The 26,034-nt window shown below is 39.5% G+C and overlaps 2 protein-coding genes and 1 long non-coding RNA gene across 4 annotated transcripts in view; 2 read left to right on the top strand and 1 right to left on the bottom strand.

The window, feature by feature from the left end:
- Positions 1 to 14,361, top strand: part of zgc:162200 (uncharacterized protein LOC558638 homolog) — a 16,370-nt gene extending 2,009 nt beyond the window's left edge. Inside the window, exons 3-10 of the mRNA XM_044211410.1 lie at positions 1,637 to 1,849; positions 2,052 to 2,204; positions 4,218 to 4,727; positions 5,629 to 6,510; positions 7,161 to 7,340; positions 8,600 to 8,751; positions 10,279 to 10,639; positions 11,629 to 14,361. Of these exons, the coding sequence (XP_044067345.1) occupies positions 1,637 to 1,849; positions 2,052 to 2,204; positions 4,218 to 4,727; positions 5,629 to 6,510; positions 7,161 to 7,340; positions 8,600 to 8,751; positions 10,279 to 10,639; positions 11,629 to 11,634 (2,457 nt within the window). The 3' untranslated portion in view covers positions 11,635 to 14,361. The remainder of the gene's footprint in view (positions 1 to 1,636; positions 1,850 to 2,051; positions 2,205 to 4,217; positions 4,728 to 5,628; positions 6,511 to 7,160; positions 7,341 to 8,599; positions 8,752 to 10,278; positions 10,640 to 11,628) is intronic.
- On the bottom strand, positions 13,548 to 26,034 carry LOC122883145. Its single transcript, XR_006379568.1, has 2 exons — positions 25,366 to 26,034; positions 13,548 to 17,006 (listed from the first exon to the last, which is right to left on the bottom strand). It is a non-coding gene; the product is annotated as an uncharacterized LOC122883145 (long non-coding RNA).
- On the top strand, positions 16,702 to 26,034 carry nt5dc2 (5'-nucleotidase domain containing 2). Of its 2 annotated transcripts, none has more exons than XM_044211433.1 (14): positions 16,702 to 17,080; positions 20,123 to 20,307; positions 20,400 to 20,474; positions 20,574 to 20,629; positions 20,870 to 20,963; positions 21,859 to 21,987; positions 22,438 to 22,498; positions 22,612 to 22,714; positions 22,829 to 22,930; positions 23,101 to 23,182; positions 23,402 to 23,488; positions 23,980 to 24,048; positions 24,646 to 24,710; positions 25,300 to 26,034. In XM_044211433.1, the coding sequence occupies exons 1-14, from the start codon at positions 16,702 to 16,704 to the stop codon at positions 25,559 to 25,561; spliced, it is 1,749 nt and encodes a 582-aa protein (XP_044067368.1). In that variant the 3' UTR covers positions 25,562 to 26,034. The 2 variants fall into 2 exon arrangements, with proteins under 2 accessions (XP_044067368.1, XP_044067367.1); XM_044211432.1 differs by having other exon boundaries at positions 23,980 to 24,120.

Genomic DNA, 26,034 nt, shown 5'->3' with positions numbered 1-26,034 from the left:
GTGCAGTTCTTATGTTGACATCCTTGATAAGTTTTATCTGGTCCAGCATGTGTAGTAGTTTTTCACAGAATGTTCTTGGATGTCGCTTTTTTCTTCTGTGTTGAAAGACCACTACAGTAGGAATGAACACAACGATGGTTTTGATCTTTTTATATATGAGGAATATGCAAGCAAATATAATATACTGTTGCATTATTGCAGGATATTATAAACAAGATGCAGTGGAACAGTAATATTATGCCTTTTTATTGTTTCACCTGCATTACCATTGTACAAAAATGGTATTGTAGAATTACCTGCTTTCACACGACACTGTTGGCAAAATGTAAATGAAATTTAAATGGTGGACATTTTGCAAAGACACAATCTCTCTTTCGATTCTGCTCATTTTAATCTAACAGTTGAGGAGCTGCCTTGCAGTGTACTGTAAAGATAGGCATTAATTTGATTGCTCATCCCTTCAGTGCCTTTTGGTGACTCTGACTTTGTGCTACCACAATAACAGTTCTGTTACAGCTGTGACCTCATATACTTTCAATGAAGAGGCTTGTGATTGCATGCTGAGTCAGTTTTGCTCTCGTATGTCATCTGATGTTGATGGCATCAGAGGGAGAAGACTGTTTAGTGATTAGTGTGGAAATATTTATGAGATTCTTATGCTAATGCTTACACTGACATAGTGCCAAATGACTAATGTGTGAAGGGTTAATATTGTTTCTTGATTGTAAACTTTGTCACAAATGCACCAGATGGACCTTGAAGGTATTTAGTATTGCTGGAACAGGCTTTTTAAAACTGGTTGATGTAAGAAGCTAATCCCATAAAATTCAATCCTATCATGTGGGCAGATTTTTGGTTTTGCGATTGTTCCATCCACCTGTTTAAATTGAGAGAGAAAAAAAAAATTCTAAAATCCTGCTTAAAAGCAGTTGGATATTTAGCAATAAATATGTGCCAGAATAACACAAAAATCGGTCCATCCTGATGTTTTATAACCACATTTCAAGCAAAGCTCTTTATATCTTAAGGGACGTAGTCGTACAGAATTTCAGCTATTTTTTATAATCTGCATTTAATTTCTTGGCTGTTTACCTACCTAGGCTTTGGCAGGGGTTTAACAAAGCAGAGCGGACTCATGTGTTGTGAATTAGCATCATTATATAACCACACCACAATGTTCAGTTAAGCAGCATGTTCATTTCATTTAACACCTTATTTGATAGTTCTTTCATCAGCAGTCATTGATGCATAATGTGTCAAGGTTACCGATTATGGCAAGATGTGAAGAAAAGCCTGCTATTACACTGTTAAGTGTAATGTATTACGCTCATTTTATCACATCAACTAGATAAAAATGCAGTGTGAGACAGTGTGGAAGCTGCTGTTAAGGTCTAAGGTGTCTTGTTACCAAACCATAACAGCTATTTCCTCACTGTGATCAGGTTTAAGGTGATGATTGTCAGTGAAGTCCTAGAAGATGTCTACAGTTCTTGCCTTGAAATGAGTAGAACAGCCAGTCTTTCAGCACTGCAAATCTTGTTCCAATTAACATAATGTATTTAATAATGTAACATACTGTAGCCAGCTACATACTGCAAGTTTTTCCATTTCCTTAACCCTTTTTGTTTGTGTAAAGGCATTTGCAGATTCTGTGAGTAGCCAGAAGCGTGCAGCTGCTGATGGAGAGTGCAGGGAGGAGAACTTGCTGCAGGAGACTGCCACTAAGGAGGCTGCCATGGCAACCCGCATAGAGGAAGTCCAGGCAGAGCTCAAGCAAGCACGCCTTGCTCTGGGAAATGCCCACGCAGAGATCGATAGACTAGGGGTGTTCTCCACCCAGCTAAAGAAGGTATGGCAACTCACTCAGTATACCTGCATACTGGTGTTATATGTATATTAGGCCCCGTCTTGTCATGATACATACGATGGAACCCCGAATCACTGGAGAATATATTAGCTGTGTAGCCTCATTCCCAAAGTAAAATTAACCGTAATTGTGCAGCTTAAATTTTGTGCATTGCACTGATTTGACAGTAGATTGTGTTCTACAGGAGTGTGAGTGTCTGGAGGCAGAAAAGGGCCATCTGAGGGACGAGATGAAGGAATATAAAGTACGTGAGCTGCGCCAGTTGCAGGACAATAGCGAGCTAGAAGATGAGAACATATCTCTGCAAAAACAGGTGTCTGTGCTCAAGGAAAACCAGGTCAGTTATCACTCAAGCTACAACTTCACCAAATACATGTAAGTTCTACCTACTGGCTGTAATAGTAAATGGACAGATGGTTAAAGAATAAAAATTGTAAATATCCAGATAATATTGAACATATCTGTAGAAATATGTGGGAAAAAATGTTTATATGAATGTGCCATACTATTGTGTTTTTCCTTTTTTTTTTTTTTAAATTAGTTTTTTTACTTATATACTATTATGTTTGTGAGGTACATGTAGATGGTTGTTAACACACTATCATATGGTCATTGTTGTAGTGCACTGCCTATTTGCATTTACCTTTCCTGCATGAGAGTAAAACTGCTTTGCATGCAACAAACTTCTAATCTCCTTCAAATGTTTGTGACATAACTTCACAACTGGGATAAAAAATGGCCAATGTTAGAGACTAGACAGGCCAGTTGCTGGGTGATTAATGTTTTTATTTTCAGAAAATTAAGTAGCTTCCACAACTGGAGACAACAATTCTTCTCTTGATTACCTGCTTTTTAATTTATTTTTTGTGTGTCACTGAATTCCCAGTATGGCTGCTTCCCCTGAGAGCCAGACATCACGCACAATGAAAAATTTCACTGGCAATATACAGCAGGAAATAAAGAATAAATTATAGTTGCAAGTAGCACTATGGCAACCAGGCCCCAGTATAGCAATTTCACTATTTAAGTGATTGCGGGACTCTAAATTTCAGATTATTTTTCAAGTTCTGGATGACTTTGAACTGTCTGTTCAGTTGCTTGATTAGCAACCAGCAACTGACAGACCAGATAAGCTTCAAATGCTTGTTAATGGGTGAGATTATTTTGAACCGGCAACATTTAGTTTTGATGGAAAATTTCCTGAATTTACCAAAATTCTGTGAGCTATCAGAAACACCACACCCACAGAGCAGATTAATTGTTTTTGTTATTGACTGATTTTAAGGTAGTCATGTAAAGCTGGTATTTCAGATCTACATCAGCTTTTTATCTTTATTTATATGATGATGGTGTTATCTCAAAATAACAGGAGGGTCAAACATTAAAAGGATTAAACTAATTAGAAATAACCTAGCCTAGTTATGTTTTTTTTCTGAAATCACGAAAGTTAATTTAACAAAACAGTTTCAGGCAAAAACAAAATTTATGATTTTGTATCATTCAGGACAATAACATACTGAAAGCTTTCAATGTAATAATTTACTTTCTGCAGGACTTGTGTGTGTTTTACTGTAATTTTGTGTCATTGCAACATTAACAAATACTAAAAATGCAAGCTAAGAATATTTTCTAAACACATAAAAGCATACCTTCCAAATGGTTTTCACATTTTCTGTAGTTAACATCTCAGATCTTACTCTGTGTGCCCAAAATGCTCTGCAAAATGTTGTGTCCTACACAATAAAGGATGTTCAGTATTCTTGTGGGTTGTAATATTATGTAGTTATGTGAAACTGTCATTTTTGGGATTCCTGAGGGTTTCAGACAAGTGCTTTGCAAGGCAGATGCACCTTCTGCCAAGACAAACTGTCCATGACTAGTTCTAAATATAGCAGAGGCTTGTTAGTGTTTTACATAAAACCCTAAATGATCTTAAGTACTCTCAGTAATACGGCATCAGTTTTAATGATACATGTTGATATATATATTTATTTTTAATAGACACATTGTTATTTTATGTATACTGTATGTAAAGATTAAGTAAGGCAACAAAATAAGCCAACTGGATGGAAATATTATATAAAGAAATGATATAGGATTTAAACAGAAGGAACTGTACATATCCATTTCATAGGGGAACTATAATTGGTGGTGACCATGGAGTCATAACCAGTGGAGTTTCCATTTGTTTACTCAAGCCATCTGTGTGTGTGATTATAACACTATTGTGCTGTGCAGCAATTGATATATTTGCATATTTGGGGCTAGAATGTGCACCCATATGTGTTGCATACAGAAACATAGAAAGAAACAAAATGGCCTTCTGGTTGTGCTCCTTATCACATTTCAGGTTGAGTTTGAATCGATAAAGCTGGAACTGACCCAGAAGAACGAGGAGCAGGAGGAGCAGCGAGCTCAGCTGGAGGAGGCAGTGAGGCTGAGGGAGATAGCAGAGAGGCAGCTGGATGAGGCCCTGGAAGCCCTGAAGGAGGAGAGGGAGCAGAAGAACAGTCTGCGGCGAGAACTCTCTGCCCTGACCCTTAACCCCTTTGATTCTGTGGGGAACCTGGAGCTCCACTTGGAGCAGTTGGATGACAGCCAGGAGGAGGGTCAGGGGGTAGAGGGAGAAGGTGAGGGAGAGGACCAGGACAGTGGCTTTAATAATGGTCCTGGGTCTGCTCCCAGTTCTGCTCACCCTCCTCACTTGGGGGGCTCCAAAAGTAATGGCCTCATCCAACGCTACTCCACTCCACGCAACAGTGATGTATTCCTGCGTGCTCCAGCCTCTGGTCTGGTGTCGGACCTGCTGAGTGAGCTACACTTTTCAGACAGTCAGAAACTAAAACAACAACTCCTACAGGTAGGCAACAGGACACTATGTGCTACTCTTTTAAATTTATTAATATGGTTAAATAGTGCACTTAAGAAAAATTGGGAAAAATGATGGTGCCCTGCTTCTAGGTCAACAAAATTTAAATGGTTTTATAGCTTGAATTGCTCAGCAAATGTCTTTGCAATCTTCCTGTTTGTTTGTTTTTTGTGGGATGTCATGTGTACAAAGCTGACAATTAAGGAATTGCAAGAATACACAGGGAACACAGTGTGTATGGAAATTGATTCATAGAACTGCGTTTATATCTAGATAAAAGTGTCTGTTCTAAGACGACTAACCTAAAATAGTACCTTTTGTTAAGCTGAGTAGTGAGGTTGTCATACAGGTTGGTTTGTGTGTCTAAGCTGTTGATGGGAAGATCTGCCACTTCCTGCTTTAGACCACATCCACTGTATGTCAGTGAAGGAGTGAGCCTTTCTATAATAACAGAAAAACGCCTGTCACCACATTGCATCATCTATTCACCAAGCATTTTAGTCAACTCCTACCTGATACAGTTATGCTTCCCAAATAAAGGGTACTTAAAATTAAGGATGTCTTGAACTGTCATCCCTCTCTGTCTGAACAAAATATATTATTCATGATGCACTTAAATTGGGGGTTGGGTTAGCAAGCTCCTACCCACCAGATGTTGAGAGTAGGAGCTGAATGGGGTCATTACATAAAAAATGCATTAAGAGTAAAGGTGGTTGGGGGAGGAATTTGTGTTACAGAGAACTGTCAACAATCAGTATTGGCCTAATGGCCTGGCTTATAACTAAAAGGAATGATTATTCAACTAATGGACAGTTTTAAGTAATTTGATCAAATTTAAGATAGATATGTTCATACCTCGCAAGATTTTCATCTTTTTTGTGTGTGCACCCAGGCAGAACGAGAGAAGTCCAGTCTGGTTAGCAAGGTGGAGGAACTGCAGATGCAGTTGGTAATGTCCAAACAGGCACTCAGTCAGCAAGAGGACAAGGTTGGATCTCTTACCCAACAGCTGGAAGCTGTGCAAAGCAGCCAGCAGTACAACCAGGAGGCAGACGACAGGGGAGATGTTAAGACAGAGAATGGAGACGGAGACAATGCAGTCTTTGACTATGAGGTAGACACCAAGAGCAAGGAGGTGCTGGAGGCGCGTATGCGTTCAGCCAGTGAAGAGCTTCTGAAGCTGCGAGATGAACTGTCTCAGGCAGGAGCTCGTTATAACACCCTGGAGCAGCGATACAAGCAGGAGAAGGATCGTTGGAGGGCAGAGGCCCAGGAGCTGGCTGACAAGATCCGTCAATGCATCAAGTCCAGCAAGCAGGACCAGGAGCGCATCAGTGAGCTGGAGAATGAGATTGGAGCCACACGGAAAGTGGCAATTGATTCAGAAGGGCACTTGAGCGTTGCCCAGGAAGAGCTACTGGCCTTCTCTGAGGAGCTGTCCAACCTCTATCACCACATCTGCGTCTGCAACAACCTGACACCCAAACGAGTCACCCTGGACTATTACCGTGATGGTGCCAGGGCAAGTGGTGGAGGAGGTAGTGCACGAAGATCACACTACGTCTACCCCCAGCACAACTCCCAGAAGAAGCCACGAGCCAATGACATGTTCATCTCCAAAGCTGCAGCATTGCAGTTTATGGGGGAGGTGGACAGTGCAGGAGTCAGCGGAGACTCTCCCAACTGCCCTGGATCCCCCACCCTGGATTTCAGGGACCCTTCCAACGTCCGCAACTTGGTAGCAGTCATCCGTTGCCAGATCAAACACCTCCGGGTAAGACAGCACTGCTTGTCACATACATTTTGTCCGACATTTATCAGAGTGCTTCTCTACTAGTACTTGATTGTTTGTGAACTGAAAGTTTATAACCAGTGCACATTCTCTAACTCCTTCATTGTGGCTTAATCACTGAAAGCCAGGCTTTTGTTCTGGGTGAAGGCCTTTCCTCCTTCACAAATTTCTTGCTGAACCTAATGCTCAGCTCAGACAGTTAAATGTAGTTGAGTAGCTCCCGCGTCTGTTCAAATCCCACACCTGGTATCGGCCTTGTTGACACGTGTGTTTAGGTTTGAATGGATTGGATTATCAGGGGTCATAGTTGAGTTGTGGATCCGCTGCAGAGAATCCTTTACGTAGTGAAACACATTTAGTTGCTCTTTTACATTTCTGAAAATTCATTTCACAGGTGTACAATAATGTTGAGAAATCTGAGATAAATTTTAAACATTTTAAAAAGATTGTGTGTTGTTTTTGCTATTGTTGATAAAGTTATATTTGGATATACTGTATATTTAAAAAAAACACTTCAATACTATAAGACAAAGAGTTTTCCCATACTGAAATTTTGACAACATTTGTACTTTGCCATTGAAACAAACATATTTAACTTACTTTTATGAATAACTGTCTTTGTGTTCTCTCAGGTGGCAGTGGACCTATGTCGTCAGAGGGGCGCGATGCCTTACTCAGGATTGAGCAGCAGCGGAGAGTCAGAGCGGGATGCTGAAAGCCTCTTGGAAGAAGTACTAAAACTCAAGTCCCTTCTCAGCACCAAGAGAGAACAGATTGCTACCCTCAGGACTGTCCTCAAGGCTAACAAACAGGTAGGTCACAGCAAGCAAATACTACGCTACAATACTCCCTTTTGATCTCTTTGCACTTTTAAAACAGTTTTAGTCTAGTAACAGGCTAGTATTCCACTTTAGGGTATTGCTCTAAATCAACCTGACCTGTAGGGACTTTCCCTGAAACATAATCCTCGACTGTCCAAGACCAATATGTGGATTCTTTTGTTGCCTGTCATTAAAAAGAGACTACACCACATTTTTTCTATTTTGGCTTACTATGGCCTCATTAGTTTCTTTGCATGTACAAAAAATCCTGAGAACCGCTCTCTTGGTACTGTCTGTTGTGAAATGTAGTCTTTCTTCTGTTGCCAATATTTGTATCTATTCTGGATAAAGACCTGACCAACTTAAGCATTTTAGTATTACATTGATTGTCCTGATAAGGTAAGAGAGCAAGCCTTCACTATTATCCATGCATAATCTTGACATAAGCAGTATAGTTGACCTGTATCATCATTGTCTTGCCTAGACAGTCCCTTGGGCTCACATGGTCCTGCACCTTGAGTACAGTGAGGTGTTGCACTCCTCAGAGATTGAACTCTCCTTCCCCTCCCCTTTCCTGTGCTTCCAGCACTGCGTGGCCTGCTTCTGTCATTCCCCTTAGCTGTCACTCTCCCTTTCTCTCACACACACACACACACACACACAAGCACTCAAGGTAGTCTGTTTGGCTGGGCCATGCTCACGCACAGTGGTTTACCTTCTCAAATCTGATTTCAAAAACTATGTTGGCCCCCTGTTTGTTCCTATGATGTAATAATGGTATTTACACATGAAACCTTTGCATTGATGATTGCATTCACAGATATGTAAAAGGTGAGAGGGACAAAATGGGCTTAGGCCTTTGGCTGTGTGTCCTTTGACAGAAAGACTCGGTAAACTTTTCGTACTATCTTCATTATCAAAGCAATGTTTTTTCATTGACCTTCCTTGCTCTGATACAAATAAAAAATATTCTTAACCTGTTTCCCAAGTGGCGGATCTGTTTTTGAATCAAAACAAAGATGGCAGCCTGCTGGCTACCAGGATAGGATAATTATCTTTTAGAGGAACTGATGGTTACCTAATTCATGGGTGAGATGGTGCTATCAGTTCGAAATAAGTGTATTATTAACATATTTGTTATATTTTATACAAATCTTGCCTGATAATGTGCATTCTAACACTCTGCTTTGAAAGGGGAATGATGATGCTACAGTAGCATATGATGGTGCAATTGTCTTTTGTCAATGCAGACTGCAGAGTTAGCGCTGTCCAATTTGAAAACCAAGTATGAGACAGAGAAGAGCATGGTGTCAGAGACCATGATGAAACTGCGGAATGAACTCAAAGCCTTGAAGGAGGACGCCGCCACCTTCTCTTCACTCCGAGTCATGTTTGCCAGTCGGTAAGATTTCCTTTTTATGTTTGAGGAAAAAAGCATTATATTCATCAGTGTTATAAAAGAAAAAAGACTTTCATTTATTTTGTCCCGTGATAAAGAATATTTTTGATTGCTTTGAAATTACTTATAACACAAGCATGTTAATTAGTTCTTATTGTCTGGTCTTTGCTAGTGTTCTTTATGCTTAGTAATGGTGCTCTTGTTGTAGTACAGCTTTTGCTACCAGTCATGTAATAAGCTTACCATGCTTATTACGCCTGTGGACAATCCACTGGTTCACATGAAGATTATGAACCACATGCTCTGCCCTGTGCTGACGTGGGAGTGGGCAGGGACAGATTAGTCCCATCAAGACAGGTCACCTTAGGGAAAGAGAAGCCTAATGTTGGCGGGAGATAGGTGGGACGTTAGATAGGGTGGGAAGGTGCTGTCAAGGGTTAAGTCAAGTCAGTTTTATTTATATAGCCCAATATCACAAATCACAATTTGCCTCAAGGGGCTTTACAATCTGTACAGCATACAACACCCTCTATCCTTACACCCTTGATTCAAATGAGGATTAAACTTACAGACCACAACACTTAACTCACTAATCACTAACCTCTTCTGAAAATCCTTTGGCATTGATAATTATTTAGAGCGTTTTTGTATTGGGCTGAGTGAGCGAACTAATGATTTTTTCTTTCTGCTTTTGTAATGGACAGCAGAGATGTTTTCATTATTATTTGTTGTTAATTGCCAGAGAAGCTTCTTGGACATGCATTACCTGTCTAGCCCCTCTCCAGACAGTTATGAGCTGGCAATTGATTATCCTTAAGAAGGATTGGAGAACAGACAGTGGTCAAGGTCTACTACTGTCTGTTGCAACAGGCTAAAGATTACAGCTTAAAAAGATCCTCTTGCTTATAATTAAGTTTTGTGGTGCCATCATGTGGATAGCTTCAGTGACTGCATTTATACAGTATATGATGACAATGGAATATTTTTAAACTCTTATTCCAGTCAAAGTATATTCTTACTGTTGTCATTGTCACATGCACCCCTCTTTTCTTTCTCTTGAAATTATTATTAGTAGTCTATCAACATTAAATTAATTAATTGTTCATATACCTACGTTATTTAACAAGTAATAGTTTTTTGGCACCAGCTTCTCAAATGTTGAGGCTTTGAAGACTTTCTTCATATCAATGTAAATTCATAACTTTTGTGATCCAAAAAAGCTAACCAGTGTGAAAACATAACTTTGTGCTTTGGTAACTTTTGATGGTATTTATGATTATTTGATGTTTTTTAGATTTAACATGTCATTCATTAATCAATATATAAATAAATCACCTGCTAGATTAATCAATAATGAAAATAATCTTTGTTGCAGCCCTAGTGTTTGGTCACAGCCGGTGTTTAATGTGTTTGTCTGCTACACTAGAAGTTATGTTTAGCATGTGCGTTGTGTATCTCTGGCTTTGTGCTTTAATTTGTTCTTATCTGCTTGTGCATGTTGCACCTTTTCATTGTGTCTGCATCTCTCAGGTGTGACCAGTATGTCACCCAGTTGGATGAGATGCAGAGGCAGCTGGCAGCAGCCGAGGATGAGAAGAAGACACTGAATTCTCTGCTGCGTATGGCCATACAGCAGAAACTGGCTCTTACTCAACGTTTGGAGGACCTGGAGGCCCCTCTGTCTCCCCACAGCTTGAACAGCAGCCCCCGCCGCTCCCGGGCCAAAGAGCTGGCCACCAAGTCAGGCCGGGCTCCACGGAGCCCCCGAAGCAGTCCTGCACGCCCCCCACTGAGAAGCAGTCCACGGGCTAGCCCAGTTCTCGGCAGCAGTGTTCCTGCCATGGCCACGCACCACCTGCGAAGTCTAACCCGAAGCCTCCACACGAGCCCTGTAAGAACCCCTCTCTCTCTTTGTCCTGAGAACCTCATCCAGACAAGCAGCCGGTCTTGCAGAGGCAAGGGTCTCCCACGAGACGCCACCTTCATTAGAAGTCATAGTGTCAGTGATGTTTTTAATCCAGAGTCGAGTCTTGGCTACTCCCCAACACGTAAAGGCTCCACCAGTTCTGTGAACAGCGAGTTAATGGTCAAAACACAAACACATGTCAGTGATTCAAGAAAAGGTGTGTCAGGCCGGAGAGCTTCAGTCCCTGCACGTCAGGATACCTTCATTACAACTCGCGTTGTACCTGCCTCTTCCATCAGGCTAAAGCCTTCTTTGTTTTCTTCATCCATAGATAATCTAACCTCTTCTAAAGCTTTGTGTGTGTATCCTAACACATCTGAAGCATGGGGTGAAAGTAAACAAAAGCCTGATCTTAAACCAAACTTAGATACTTCTGTAAGAAGAAAACAGTTGGGTCACAAGTCTAATTCTGCACAAGCAGCAGCTACATACCATAACACATTTCAGTCAGACACAGTCTCTTCTCAGTTGAATGCTAAATCTTTAGGGACCCTGACAACCACATCTCTCCCTCTTCAAAATCCACCTAGTAAGACCAGGATGACTGGGGTCTGTAGAGAGTCTAGGTATAGATCATCCATCTCCACAAGTAGAACCACTGAGGAATCACACATTAATGTCAGTAGGGGCTCGGGTAATAAAGCTCAGACCACACCTGCCAGGGCCCGGAGCTCACACTCTAAATCATCTCGCACGCGATGAGATAAAGTAGCCAGCAGATTTATGCTCTATACTAAATCACTTTATCTATAATGTATACATTATGTTCTAAAAATTATATAAGCTATACTTTATGCTATAACATATTAAATAAGCAATCTTTAATATTTGGAACAATTGTGTGTTTTTGTACAGGTTTTGTTTAGAACTAATGCTTATCTGGGTTTTGTCTCTGTCTCACCCTGTCTCTGTAGCGCTGACACACTCCTTCCATTATTCCAAACCCCCTCTTCTTCATAAGGACCTGTCTTCATGTTGACTCCCAGGCTCCCTTCTCCTTTCCTGACTCAAGACATCCTGTCCATCCCAGATATGACGTGACATTCCACACTCTACCCTCCAGAGCCATGGATTTAAAAAAGTAAATTTAAAAAAAAAAATGTAAAAAAGAAAACCTCTCATCCCACCCTCTTGGTTTTTTTTCTTCTTGGGACGGAGAAACCTGCATGCAGCCTGGAAAAGGCTGAAGAGACATGATGCTCATTCCTCTGTGAAGTCATTGATTGTGTCTTGTCCCAAGTGGATCCAACTTCCATCTGGTCTTGTTCAAGGCTGTGTGTTGTGGTGAACCATTGACAGTATTTATTCCAGAACAAGAGATTTTTCATGTAAAGTATTTACTGTCCTCAAATTTTGAATCAAGGCTGTGATTTGTTTTAAGGCTGTATGTCTTTACACTCTTGCCTTTTGTCTGGCATCCTGGTCAGGCCTGTCTGGCGTCTTTTAGTGTCGGTAAGCCATTAGATCATCTGTGATAGCTCTCCCAGGTAGTTGTTTTTATTGAACAATACAGCCTTACTAACAGAATTGCTATCCTACAAGTAGAGAGCTTGCTATTATCGTGAGGTCCCTCTCTTTTACTGGTGGTACAGTTCCCTGCCCTTTTTAATCCTGCGATATGTCTGGCTCTTTGGCTTTTGCCTATCAGCCACACCCTTTAACTAGAGGTCAGTTAACATGCCATGTCATTGATGGAAATAAATCAGCCATAAGTTCACCACCTCAGGTCAAACACAGAGTAATCAGAAACATTATTTGGGAGATCTTTAATGTGCATCTTACTTTGCAAACTATGCAGACTAAGTCAGGACAGTGCCTGTAAATTTCCTGCTGTTCTTTAGGATCAGGGTGTGTTTTGAAATGTACCTTCACTTTCAGTTAACAGTAGCTGGCTGCAGCTGTTTTGCAACAGCCATTTAATATCTCTCACAATAGGCAGCTTTTGGAAGTAATCTGGGGGTGCTAAGTGGCATAAGTGCAAGCAACCCATTGGCTAAGTATGTACTTTCCTGCTTGTTGGGCTGTGGGTTTTAAAAGTCACTGTCTCGCATCACTCAAGAATTGAAGTGGCTTGGTTTACCTAATAGTAACATGTTGGTCCACGCTCGTTTCTCTTGATTACATAGTCATAACAGTTCCCATTCAGCTTCTGCTTTTTCTCACTCCTTTGAACAGCTAAGTAACAATATTCATGTTTTGTATTTAATCATTTAATGTCACCATGCTTTTGTGTGCTACCAAAGTACGCATGTTGTAATAAACTAGTATTACCCACAGCAGGCTAGTTTTCTTCTCCTGTGGCTATAGCACTCATTGTTTTCAGTTAGGAATGCTAATAGTGCTAGCAGGCTGCTGGTAGAGTTGCTGCTTGTAGACAAACAAAATAAAAAATGTTGTCCCATAATTTTAAAAGCATTACACAGTGCTTTACATCTAGTAGCACATTATGACTTAAAACAAAGAATAAATTAATTTTAGAAAACAAAATATTTCGAAGCGAGACGTAACTCCAACATGACATTGCTTTGCTAGTTGGAGCTCCATAAGCAGGGAGCCTGGATTTAAAAAAAAAAAAAGACAAAGAAGAAAAAAAAACATGTACATGTATCTGTTGCTTATAGAGTAGTTTGATGCCAGGGCTGTGATTTGAGCACAGCAGCACGTTATCATTGGCACTGTAACACCTGTCTCATTGAATGCAGTTTAAATTCAAATTGAATTGAACAGATGAGACCAATCATGAATTTTGAGGCCAGATTTGGAAACGGCTCTTTGAAAAATGAGAACCGAATGCAAGGAAATGTTGACATCTTTTTTTCTTTTTTTTTTTTATAAAAAGCTCAACTGTCCTGTGGTTTAGTAGAAGAAGCCTACATCCTGCTGATGGTTTTATTTTTTTAGTGCCTTGGTTTTGATCTTGTCTGTTGTTTTTAGACTACACCACATTTTCTAAGTAGAGGCTACTATTCAACACTGTAGTTGTGATGTTTTTTGAAGGTATGTTTTACTTTTGAGAAAACCTATTAAGCAGTGTTAGCACTGAACTAAGTGATACCTCATTATGGTAAATTATTTTCACTTTTTAGGTAGCATGCCTTGTATGAACTCATCAGTATGAACTAATGAATAGTTTGACATTAGCTTCCCCTGAAATTAATGGTCACCATCTGCTGTATATTTATTTTAGAGAAGTGTTACTGTGAGAAATGTTACTGTATTAAGATTATGAACACAGAAAATGAATAACATAATACATTAAAAACATTATAGATTGAATGTTACGATGAGGTTTTGAAAGTGGTAATACGAGTTTTTGGACTGGACTGTTATTGGTTGACTATTCATGAACTCCTGCTAAAAAGTGAAAATGCTTTAACATTATGTCATATTGCTTTGAAGGTTGTAAATGGATTTCTTAATCTATTTAATTCACTGTGAAGATGTGTGTTTAATTTAATTACCATTGTTGTATAATATTTTAACTGTATTTATGTGGTGTGCATTCTGTGTAAATTGTTCTAAGGATGACTTGCACACACTCCGCATAACACATTTGATGGTCCTCAACTTTTTATGTGTATGCAAGTTCCTTTCATTGACCTGTGAATCACATTTGTCATGAAGAATAAAAGCAAGCCAACACTGCATATTGATCGTGGTCTTTTGAGTCCAGACACAGTGTTCGTCATGTGTAACACAGTGTGGAAGAACAATGACTTCAAGTCTAATTCTGTGGCTGGTTCAGATGTTTTATTCACTGCACAGTAAAGACAGGGCTGTAGAATTCTCTGAAAATTGACGTTTGGCGCAAGGTTTTATACTGTTACAACAAGGATAGTCTAAAACAATAGGTTGTGGGCAGGGTTAATCAAGAGGTCTGAGTGGCAACAAAAGGTGAATATAGCTCATGAAATCCCAGACAGACTATTTAACAATACAATCTGATTCAATCTACCAGCGACTATTTGGCTAATCCCTTCAACACCTGATAAATTTAATTCACATGACAATTTCAAGAAAGCTTCTCAAATACTTCCTTCTTCCTGGATGAGTAGCTCAGGGTTTATCTGTATGGCAATGTAAATAGCCATCTGTCTCAAGACCCCAGTGATAAACAAGTGAATGAAGGTTTACTTCCACAATAGCATACTGATGGAATTTTTTTCCTAGTAGGGAGGAAAATGAGAGAAAGTAAACATAAACCAGTTGTCAAGCATGCTGCATAATCAATTTCCTAGATTTTAAATGAACTTTTGTTGCGTCTGAAGTCTTATAGAGGTGACTCGGCTGAGCAGTTTAATAATAGAATTTCCATTTTGGAGTAACGTGCCAGACAATCTGGGGCAGTCCGGACATGATTCATCTTGTGCAAGTGTTCCTCTGTGATTTGTTAAATTTAAAAATTCCACCACACGTAACCCAATCTGATGAAGACACAGGTCCTGGAACTAATCAAAATTGCAAAAACAGTCAAATTACAGTAAAACAAAAGCAAAGAATCAAAGGGCATCAAAATACGAAGTTAATACCGTATCACTAAAAGCATAAAGTTATTCTGAGTTCCTCAAAACTACTTTGAGACATCAGACTATGAAATTTCTTAATCTGGTGTAGATTGTATCCGTGAGCATGGAGCAACATGTTGTACAACAGACTTTCCATGCCTCGTACTTAACTGTTGGAACCTGTATCTAGAGCCAGCCTGCAGAACTGATAGGCACCACATGAGAAGTAAGATAAATAAAACAGTAGTCTACTTAGAATACCTTTATAAGCAAACAATGATCAATGTGTTCTTACACAGAAAGAAGGCTAAGCCATTGTGTACCATAAGATTTCCAGGTTATGAATCTAATAGCAGAGTGTTAAATGTGATCTAGGGATCCAAGATTTTTCTTGTTGACAAATTGGCTTTAGCATGTCTTCTTTTTTTAAATTTCTAACACAGGCTATCAAATAGTGGTCTGATATTGGTATGATAGATACCCAAATCAAAAACCCCACTAAAGCAGAGTTTCTCTGGCCTATTACATAGAGCCAGATCAATAACGTTTCATGTGTCAGGGTTTTTAAAATCTGATCGGTTGGTTTGAATTATTTTTTTTATAACAACAGAGCCCTTGAGTTGTAATTAGTTACCTTTGTACATTAAAATAAAAAGGAACCAGCACAAGTTTAAAAAAGACTTTAATGTCCTCTTTCACACAGGGGTGGAAAGTAATTAAGTACATTTACTCAAGTACTGTACTTAAGTACTTTTTACTCAACTTGAGTATTTCCATCTTATGCTACTTCTTACTTCTACTCCGCTACATTTACCTTACAGCTTTAGTTACTAGTTACTTAAGTTAGCATTTTTTGCACACAAAACGTAAAATATGCATCATAAAATATTAATCATAAAATATGAGGCACTGGTGTAGATTAATCCATCCATTCAACAATAAATAGATTAAAATTAGCTCCATCTTGACCAACTACAAAAGTAATAATATAACACTTACCAATTTCTACTTTGACTTTTACTTTTGATACTTTTAGCACACTTTGCTAACATTACTTGCATATTTTTTACTTAAGTAACATTTTCAATGCAGGGTTTTACTTGTAATGGAGTATTTTTACACTGTGGTAATGCTACTTTTACTTACTTAGTAAAGGATCTGAATACTCCCTTTTCACCATTGCTTATAATGTCAGCTAAACTAAAGTAAAAATTATTTGTGTAAAGATATCCTCCTTCAGTGTACAAAGGAAGGTCGTGAATGCATTTTGAAACTTACAAAATTAAAAATTACATTTTGTCCCAAAAGATGTTTGTTATGATCACAGATAGTCAGAGCTATGGTTATGTGATTGGCTGCAGGGACTGCCGACCCTCCCCTTTAAACGAAGGGGCGTGGCTACACTGAAGACTAGGGGATGTTTTCATCTACCAGCTTGCAGAGGCAGCAGTTTTTAGGCGTGTGCTCATAGCACTTGTAAAAATGTCTTTAAAGACAGTGGGCACAACATTAACCCGTACACTGTGGACTACAGGAAACAGGACTCCTCCTCTTGCTCGATCCCCCAAAGTGAACAGACTTTCTACCACATGCAGGGTGACCGGAGAAAGAAAGCAGGGCCGCGAAAAAACAAAAGAACAAAGTTGCAGCTCGGACTCAGACAGGCCGAGTGGCGACGCACCAACATCCAGCGAGCCTCTTCGCAGATGCACGACTGGGGATAAGAAGCGACCCAAGGATCCCGTGGGTGCTCCCGGTGTTACTGGTGAAAGAAGACGGTCATACACCTCCACCGCAGCTCCAGTTGACCAGAAGTCATACCTGTGGGCTCGTTACAATGACATGAAACGGCTGGTTCACGGTAAGCAGAGGGTCGCCACCTTTTATCCCAAAGTCTCCCCCGTATAGCAACAGTTTAATTAACCATCCACGTCATCGGGGCTCTGTGTTCCCAGCATCAAAGCTGTTTAGTGAAAACAAGTTGTTCATCCGGGGACTGTCTTTATTCTTTTCACAAGTAACGGCACATTAATGCTGCTGGTTCCTCCATGCAAAATGCATTTTAGGATACAATTTAAAGCACTGTATGCTGTTTTCAAATGAGTAACTAAACCCCCAAAACATTTTTTTTTCAGCTGAAAACCAATGTATAGTGGTATTTAGTAGTGTTGTTTATGGATTCGCGTCCAAATCTAGACATTTTAGTGCAAAGTATTTGAATTCTAGGTAGTGTTATAAATATGCATAGAGACTGCCCTCTAGGTTGAAATCCGGCTATTGCAATTGAATGTTGCTATTGGCTGATCTGGAGGCAGGTGACGTATATGGTTGCAGCTTTCGCCAACAACCAACCCCTCCCGCCCCGCACCCTCCTAGTTGAAAAGTCACATGTCACACGTTTCGTTGCTGTGATTGGTTGTAGGTCTGCGTCCAGTCAGCAGTCCGGCCAACGCAACGCAACAGGCTCACTAAACTCAGATCAAACTGTCAAACTAGGCAGTGCTGATCAAATATGTAGAAATATTTTGTTACTGAATTGCCTATTTATGCCTCAAATTTCAGAAATACATTTTAGTGTACTGTTTAGCTGTAATTTGAGAAAGTTTGTGACCAGGCCGCCATTTTTTTCCTGCTTGAAAACGGACCAATCATCGCGCGTCGCTCAGCGTTACCTAACGTCACCCATAGGTTAATCCAATTCTGTAGAAACACAACCGAGACTTGTCTCCTCGTCGGTTCGTGCATCCAATCGAACAACAGCTATCCGGCATATTGGCTAAATAAACCTGATTCAAATGGTGGCGGTCAGCGGAAGAAAACCCCATTTTGTCTTCCATGTGAGCCTTCCTATAACGATGTGATGCCACGTGGAAACTTTGAATTGCGCCCCCTTTCTGGATCCTCGTGTTGATACTTGTTTTCACATTCTAGAGACATTTGTTTGAATTTCCAGGGTAGAGGCACTTCAGGCAAAACTTTGGAGTTTAGTTACACTTTAAGAAGTTAATTTTGATCTCCGGCAGTGCCTCTGTTTGGTCTTAAAAACTGCCCCAACGTTAGCTAACAAAAGCACTAGCTTATTACATTGTCATGTTATTTTTGTATAGTAGTCAGCAATACTTTAGCATTAGCATTGCCTTTTGCTAAAGAAATCGTTGTTCAGGGTGTGGCAGACCTCTAATTTAGTATTATGTCATGTATCTATGTTTCACAGAAAGTTAAGGAGTTAGCTATTTTGACCTAACAGTTTATATTTGCTTAATGATCAAAATAGAGCTGGCAGTTTCGTGCAAAATGAAACATGAAAAATATAGGAATTTTATTTGATACTTTATAACACCATGAAGTTAAATGGAGTCTGTGATTTATTTAACACATACTATTGCAAAACCGATATCAAAATATTAACTTTTCAGACTTGTTCTGTCCATATGGCCCAGCCCTACTTTTAGTGTATTATTAAAGATGGGGAAGAAATATGAAGATCCTTAAGTAACAATATCAGCATGTTTTGTTCAAATGTTTGTTGTCCCACAAGAGGAAATTCTTGTTGCAGCAAGGCAGCATTAAAATGCAAACATAAAACATAAACACAGTAAAAACACACTAAGACATTAAAAGTGCTGTACTATTTATGCAATTCAGAATAAAACCAAGGGTGGATGGTAAAAGCAACGGAAGCTGTAACACGAAGAATAAAGATAAGAAAAATAAAATGCTAAGTTGTGCGGGAGGCAGTTTATAACAAGATAAGTAACAATACTTTGTAAAAACACTGAATTACAATTTATAAACTGATCATATATTTTTTTATTGCAAATTCTTAATCTAGTATATAGCTGTCAGATAAATTTGGAGTAAAAAGTAAAAAAAAAAAAAGCCTCTGAAAAGTGGTGGAGTAGAAGTAGCATAAAATGGAAATACTCAAGTAAAGTACACATACCTAAAAGTTGTATTATAAATGCATTACTTGCATAAATGTACTTAGTTACAGTCAATCACTGGAGACATGGCTTTTTTTTTTTTTCTAGTGTGTAATAAATGTACATTTCTTCTGTAATATTCGTAAGTTTTTCTCTCAGTAACTGATTCAGTGTCAAAGCAAAGCATGAATTCTCAACATAATGGGTTTTAATTAAAGCTGGTCATGCACTCTCAGACTGACTAGCAATGTGACTCAGCTTGGAAATAGAGGCAATTCCAGTAGTATAGTGGCTGGAGGGAAACTAGCCTCAGGATTTGCACATGCATGTCTGCTGCCCAGCTGCAGCCCCCATTGAACTGTCCCAGGACAGAAGGCCATGGCCCACTTTCTCCCATAGACAGACAGTGACACGGGCCTGTGCACATATTTCAGCCAGAGTATTAGAGACTGTCTCAGGAACAGATTGTTTGTTTAATCTGTTCCCATGTGTTTGCTGCGTGGCTGTTGTACTATCAAAATAGTGGCCAGCAAAACTGATAAAGTAGCGAAATTAACCTCTATTACAACAGGTAATGAATGTTATGCTCCCATTCTGTGAATAATAAAATTAAATACTCTTTATTTTGTAAGGGCTATACAAAATGTTCTTTTTGGATTGACTTAGTTCAGTGAAAAGTCTTTAGACATTCTGGAAGCACACATTACACAACATGCGACAAGCTTGCCAGCGTCACTAGATTGAAAACAGAAGTGGAATTAGTTCTTTCCTCTGCAAAAGTGCATTATCAGGTTTCATAATAAAAGAGATATTTTTTAAAACATGAGTCAGGCATTGTGAATGGCCTAATCCTACCCTTCTTCAAATGAAAATGGTGATTTGTGTTTTGTTCCTTTATCTTGCTTAGTCATTGATGTCTGTCTGATTTGATCTGCATTTGACTTGTTTCATTTGAATGATAGTTTCCCATTTGCTCTCAGACCTGATTCCACCAGGTGCGTGTAACCTCCTCAACTCCTCCACCATCTACGCTAACAATGAGGTCAGTCTGGCTGAAGTGGACATCTACGGCTTTGACTATGACTACACGCTGGCGATGTACTCAAATGCACTCAACACAATGATCTACAATACAGCAAGAAGCTTCCTAATTGAACACTTTAAGGTATGTTTTACAGTAGTTGTATCAAGTGAATTCACATTACAACTGCTTTTAGATTCAGGTTAATTTATCCATTTTGTCCTCCTGCTTGACAGTACCCTGAAGGCATCCGTAAATATGATTACATCTCCAACTTTGCCGCCCGGGGTCTTCACTATGACATCCAAAAGGTAAATTCTTTTAATCACAAATGTCCCGTTGCAGGAAGAGAAATGTTTACATTTCCCTGTTTAGATAATTACAAGTGAAACTCTTTCCCCCCCGTGTAGGGTCTTCTGATGAAGATAGATGCCTTCCATTACATTCAGCCAGGAACAGTGTATCGGTAAGAGGTTGATGCTGTGCTGAGTGTATGTTGCAAAATACTAGTAACATTTTCAGGTCATACTGAAATGCAATTTAGTGAACAATTGTGACCATAATTGTTAATTGCCACATAGTTTTTTTCTTATTTTTTTTTATTTACATCCCTGCTGCTGAAGGCAAACTCATCTGTTTGTAGTGTCTAATAATGTTATGTGTGTTCTTAAGCTCTAGTGCATTCATTTATGTTTAATGTTCCCAGGGGACTGAGCCCAATGCCAGACGAGGAGGTCCTTCAGCTCTACGGGGGGACTTATCATATCCCCCTGCAGCAGGACAGTGGCTTCTATGGAAAGGTCAGGAGTCATTTGTACAGTAATATGAATACAATTGGATAATGTAGATCAGATACTTCAGCTCAGTTGGCTTTGAATGTTTGTAATAACTTTAAACAGCTGGGTGGAGAAAGCTGCCTGACATTTATTCCAGTTATTGCACTTTGTATTCAGATATTTTCTGAATGTGTTCGGTTTGGCACAGATGGGATACTCTTCTTAACTTTGTGGGCTCAACACATTTGTTATAATCCCATCCAGCCACTCTCAAACAAGGATGTAGTTCAGGATTAAATCTGTCATCAGATATTTCAAGTGTCTGGCTTTGCGTGGCTTTACTATTACATAAGTCCCGATGTTAAATTTTGTAATCGCATTTGTTCCAATGTCGTCATGAATTAACTAGAAGGGAGTGTTCCAGTCCCTAAGAAGCTGACCACAAGAACTGTGTCCAACAAAATCATTTGTTTTTAGTTGTAATGTTTTAGAAGCTGTCATGAAAAGTAGAACTCTCTATTGAGTCTGACAGTCACAAATTTTAATCTGACCTGTTTGCTAATTAGGAGCAATTTGGACTCTGATGTTTTGATTCAGGCTCAAATAGTTTTCGGTCCATCAGGTCTTTTAAGTGTTTCCCTGCAGCAGGAAGTATGCCTCTCGATCTTCTAATTCTCCTTGAAGCAGTCATATCCGAAATAGTTTTGGTGTGGCTCTAATCTCATTTGAGGACTTGGCTCTGTTTTCAGGGTAGCCTCTTAGTGGGTAGTGGTTGTAGTGAAAATTGTTCCAAATGTGATTAGGAAGTCATTCAAAAGACCATACAGGTACAATCATTTTACAGTTTCACAAACATTTACTGTGTCCCTCGTAAACAAGTATTAGTAAATATCAAGTATTAAAAAGTTTTCTATCACAGGGACCAAAAGTGAAGCAGTTCATGGACATCTTCTCCATTCCCGAGATGACTCTCTTGGCTGTGGCAAATGAGTTTTTCATCACCAACGACATTGACTATGATCCAGTTCACCTCTTCAAGGACGTCTCTGTGAGAATACCCACTCTCACAGTATTAAATGTTATACCCTATGTTTGAAGTTGTGGCCTCACCCTGTAGCTCATACTGAGAAGCATACTGACCCGGTGTATTTGACTGTTTTCACATGCTGTGATTCTTCAGCTGGAGGCTCAGGAATCTGCTGAGTTCAGTAAAAGTTTGCAATTGACTCTCATGGGTAGTACAAAGAACAATAACTGTTTTTCCTCTTGGTCCTGGGGTGCTAGGGGCTTCCAGTTACAGGGCACTACAGTGTGTCCGCTATGTCACCATAAAATCTGCTTTGATAAAAAACATGCAAACTATAAGGTTCATAAGCATTTGACTGTGTTCGGAGCTATCTCTCAGCAGAAAATACTCATGCTAGATCAGAAAAGGTACCATGAAATTGTTGAATAACACAGATCTGTTGCCTCTATGTGACACTTATTTAATCCTCAGGAAGCAATTGGCATGGTTCACCTCAAAGGCTACATGTACAAATGGGTCATGGAAGATCTCCGTAAGGAATACTTTTCCTATATTTGTATCAAGCCAGCACATTTTTTGCACATAAAATAACATTAGAGTTACACTTTATGCAGTGCTACTGAGCTGTCTTCCTTCTCTTCATAGATAAGTTCATTCTGAGAGGAGAAGAGACCGATGCTGTTTTGCATCGATTGGTCAGTCATGGAAAGAAACTCTTCCTCATTACCAACAGTCCCTTCAGCTTTGTGTAAGTGTTATTTATCTTTGGCCCACGTCTTCATGAGTCCACTCTGACTCATAAGGAGGGCAAACAGTTCTGTTGCAGTCTGTTATTCAAATGTCTTTTTTCCCACATGTGCAGGGATAAAGGAATGACACACATGGTGGGGAAAAACTGGAGAGACTTCTTTGATGTTGTCATTGTGCAGGCAGACAAACCTCACTTCTTCACTGATTGTATCAAGTGAGTAAATGTTTTGGAGAAATGGGTGAACACAACATTGATCATCTGTTTCAGAAATGTTTTCAAAACTTAGTAGAGCTAAACAATCACACTGACTTGATGCATTCACTTCAGTTTCTTGTTTTGGAGAGTGATCTCAGAACTGTCCTTAAACATTGTTACTCCTCCAGACCTTTCAGACGGTTGGATGGTAATGGAGACCTTCAGTGGGAAAAGATAAACAGTTTGGACAAAGGACACATCTACAAACAGGTCTGTGTTACTTTAGGCTACTGTCTGACTTCTCTGAAATGTTTCCTTACATTTGAGCTGCCCCATGTCCTCTAATCATTAAGCTTATTTCTCTCTCTATTTAATAGCTGTGTTTTTACATGTTGTAAATGCTACATGTTTTTACTTGTGGCATTCTTTGTCTTAATGAACTGAAGAGAATGGCCTGTGGCCTGTGGTTTGTGGTCTTTTGTGTTTCAGGGAAACCTGTTTGACTTTCTCAGACTGACAGGCTGGCGAGGTTCAAAGGTTCTTTACTTTGGAGACCATCTTTATAGCGACTTGGCTGTAAGTGTCAAAGCATGGTGATGCCATCACTGATGAATCGACATTATGACTAACTGTTGTTATTGTGATTAGAATGATGTTTCTATTTATCTAATGCACATTATTTATCTCATGTCTTCAGAAAATTTTACAAGAAATGCCATTTTTCAAGGATTGCTGATATGACATTAATTTAACAATTACAAAGGGTGGTAACTAAAATCTTAATTTGCCATGATACATTATTTATTTGCCCTGTAAAACACATACAAACACAGACCTATAGATTCACACTCTGTCAGATGCTGATGTCTTCATGTATTGCACAGTTCTGAAAATTGGCAATGTGGCATTTGGGTGGAGCCAGAGGGGACTGCACAGTGAAAAGTTCAAACACCAGATGGCAGTACAGACTACCTATTTAAAAAAAAAAAGTAGACTTAATGGAATGGATTATATAAATCATTGTACAGGCTAGAGTTTGACTAAAGCAATTTTACTTGTTGTGATAGGACCTGATGTTGCGACATGGCTGGCGTACAGCAGCCATAGTGCCTGAGCTGGAGCACGAAACCAAAATGGTGAGCACAGACCGGTATGCCCTGAACCTCACCTGGCTGCAGGCTTTAACCGGCCTGATGGAGCGCCTACAGGTGAGAAGTTAATCCCTGGATTGTATGGAACTTTTACTGTCTTTTTACGTAGGGGCTCAACAAATAACAGCATTGACACACCTAAAAATGCCTCAGTGTCATCTTAACCAACTCGAATCCAATTTGTTAAAGGGGACAGCCTCAAATTGCTATATGAACTCATAGCAAACCACAATCTGCACTGACACTCATGTCTTGCTATTTGAGCTGTTCATTGGGTATGATGACATGTTGACAAAACAGGATGCCAAAAAATTAAATTATTCAGTTACCAAGCTACTTGAGTCCATGCTACGTCTGTTTACAAGCCCTGGTTGTCTTGTAATCAGGTAGTGTGAAACTGAATGAATGAAGTAAAAACTTTTTTTTCAGTCTGGTTCAGACCAAAGAATACAAACTGTGTGTTCTCACCTTTTGAACTGAGGATCAGATAATTATTTGCCTATGTATGGGTACATATTGGTTGATTGATGTTGTTTTTTTACAACAATAGACCTTGACTTGTTGTCTTCTTCATTATCCTAGACACATCGGGACCCAGACTCTAAACAGGTTTTTCAGGAATGGCAAAAGGAGAGAGAAGAACTCAGGTGAGTGCCATTATCTTAATCCTTCACTCAATGTTATGCACCACCCAATGCACCTAGTAACCCTGCTTTTGTCACGTATATATTCTGGTACATTTCTTAAAGCACTGGACTCATGTACAGTTCTGAGGTGCTTGTACTTTATTTGAGTGTTTCATTTTTTTGGTACTGTATACTTCTACTCCACTACATGTACTTGACAGCTATAGTTAGTACTTAAGAAGATTTTAAGAAACTATGATGTGCATATAAAATATGATGCTATTGTGCAGTAAATGAAACTAACACCTTGAGCAGCTATATCATTAAAATGCAGTTTACATGTTAATGCATCATAAATTTATAACTATGATGATATTACACTGACAGGGGCCATTCTGCCTGCATAATGAATACTTTTATGATGCTTTAAGGACATTTCACTTACTTAATTTTGAGTGCAAGACATTCACTTGTAATTGGGTGTTTTTACTTAGTGGTATTGCTACTTTTACTCAGGTAAAATATCTGAATACTCCTTCCACCACTAAGTATATGAATTCATACATACTTAAACCTATATTAACTTATACCCTAACCTCTTATGTTGCAGGGTGATGACAAAGAACTTGTTCAACCCTCAGTTCGGCAGCATCTTCCGAACGTGTCACAACCCCACCTACTTCTCCAGACGTCTGTGTCGCTTCTCAGATGTCTACATGGCCTCCCTCAGCTGTCTTTTGAATTATGACCTCTCGTATACGTTCTACCCCCGCCGCACCCCTCTGCAGCATGAGGCTCCGCTGTGGATGGACCAGCTTTGCACAGGCTGCATGAAGACACCTTTTCTGGAGGAGATGTCTCACATACGATGAGAGCTGTGCTCTCCTCAGTGACTGTTAGGATTTCATATTAGGCCTGGTGAAAACTTGAGATTGCCTGAGGATTTCTTTCATATAGCAGGGTTTCTTTTTTAGCCACAAAGGTGCTGCACAACTCCCTCCAAAGAAGAAAGCATTTCTATTCTTCGAAGTGACTCATTTCCCCAATTAATTCACTAGAGGGTGTTGTAGATTTAGCTGCTGTACAGAAAGTATGTGATTCAGTTAAACATGTGGTACAAGATTGACAGACAGGGGCGTAGTATTGGGGGAGGACTCTTATACATGGCCCTCATGTGAGGAGGGCCCACAAAGACACTAGAATGAATAGCTGAGGATGTGGGGAGGGGCCCATAGAGACTGTCTATGGGTCCAGAATTTTGTGCTACGCCCCTGTTGACAGACACTCTGCTGAACAATACTGAGCTACCATCGCACAATTACAACAAATAAACAAGTAAAAATAA

The sequence above is a fragment of the Siniperca chuatsi genome, linkage group LG10, assembly GCF_020085105.1.
Source record: "Siniperca chuatsi isolate FFG_IHB_CAS linkage group LG10, ASM2008510v1, whole genome shotgun sequence".
Taxonomy (NCBI): Eukaryota; Metazoa; Chordata; class Actinopteri; order Centrarchiformes; family Sinipercidae; genus Siniperca; species Siniperca chuatsi.
This window is presented reverse-complemented; position numbering and strand designations above follow the sequence as displayed.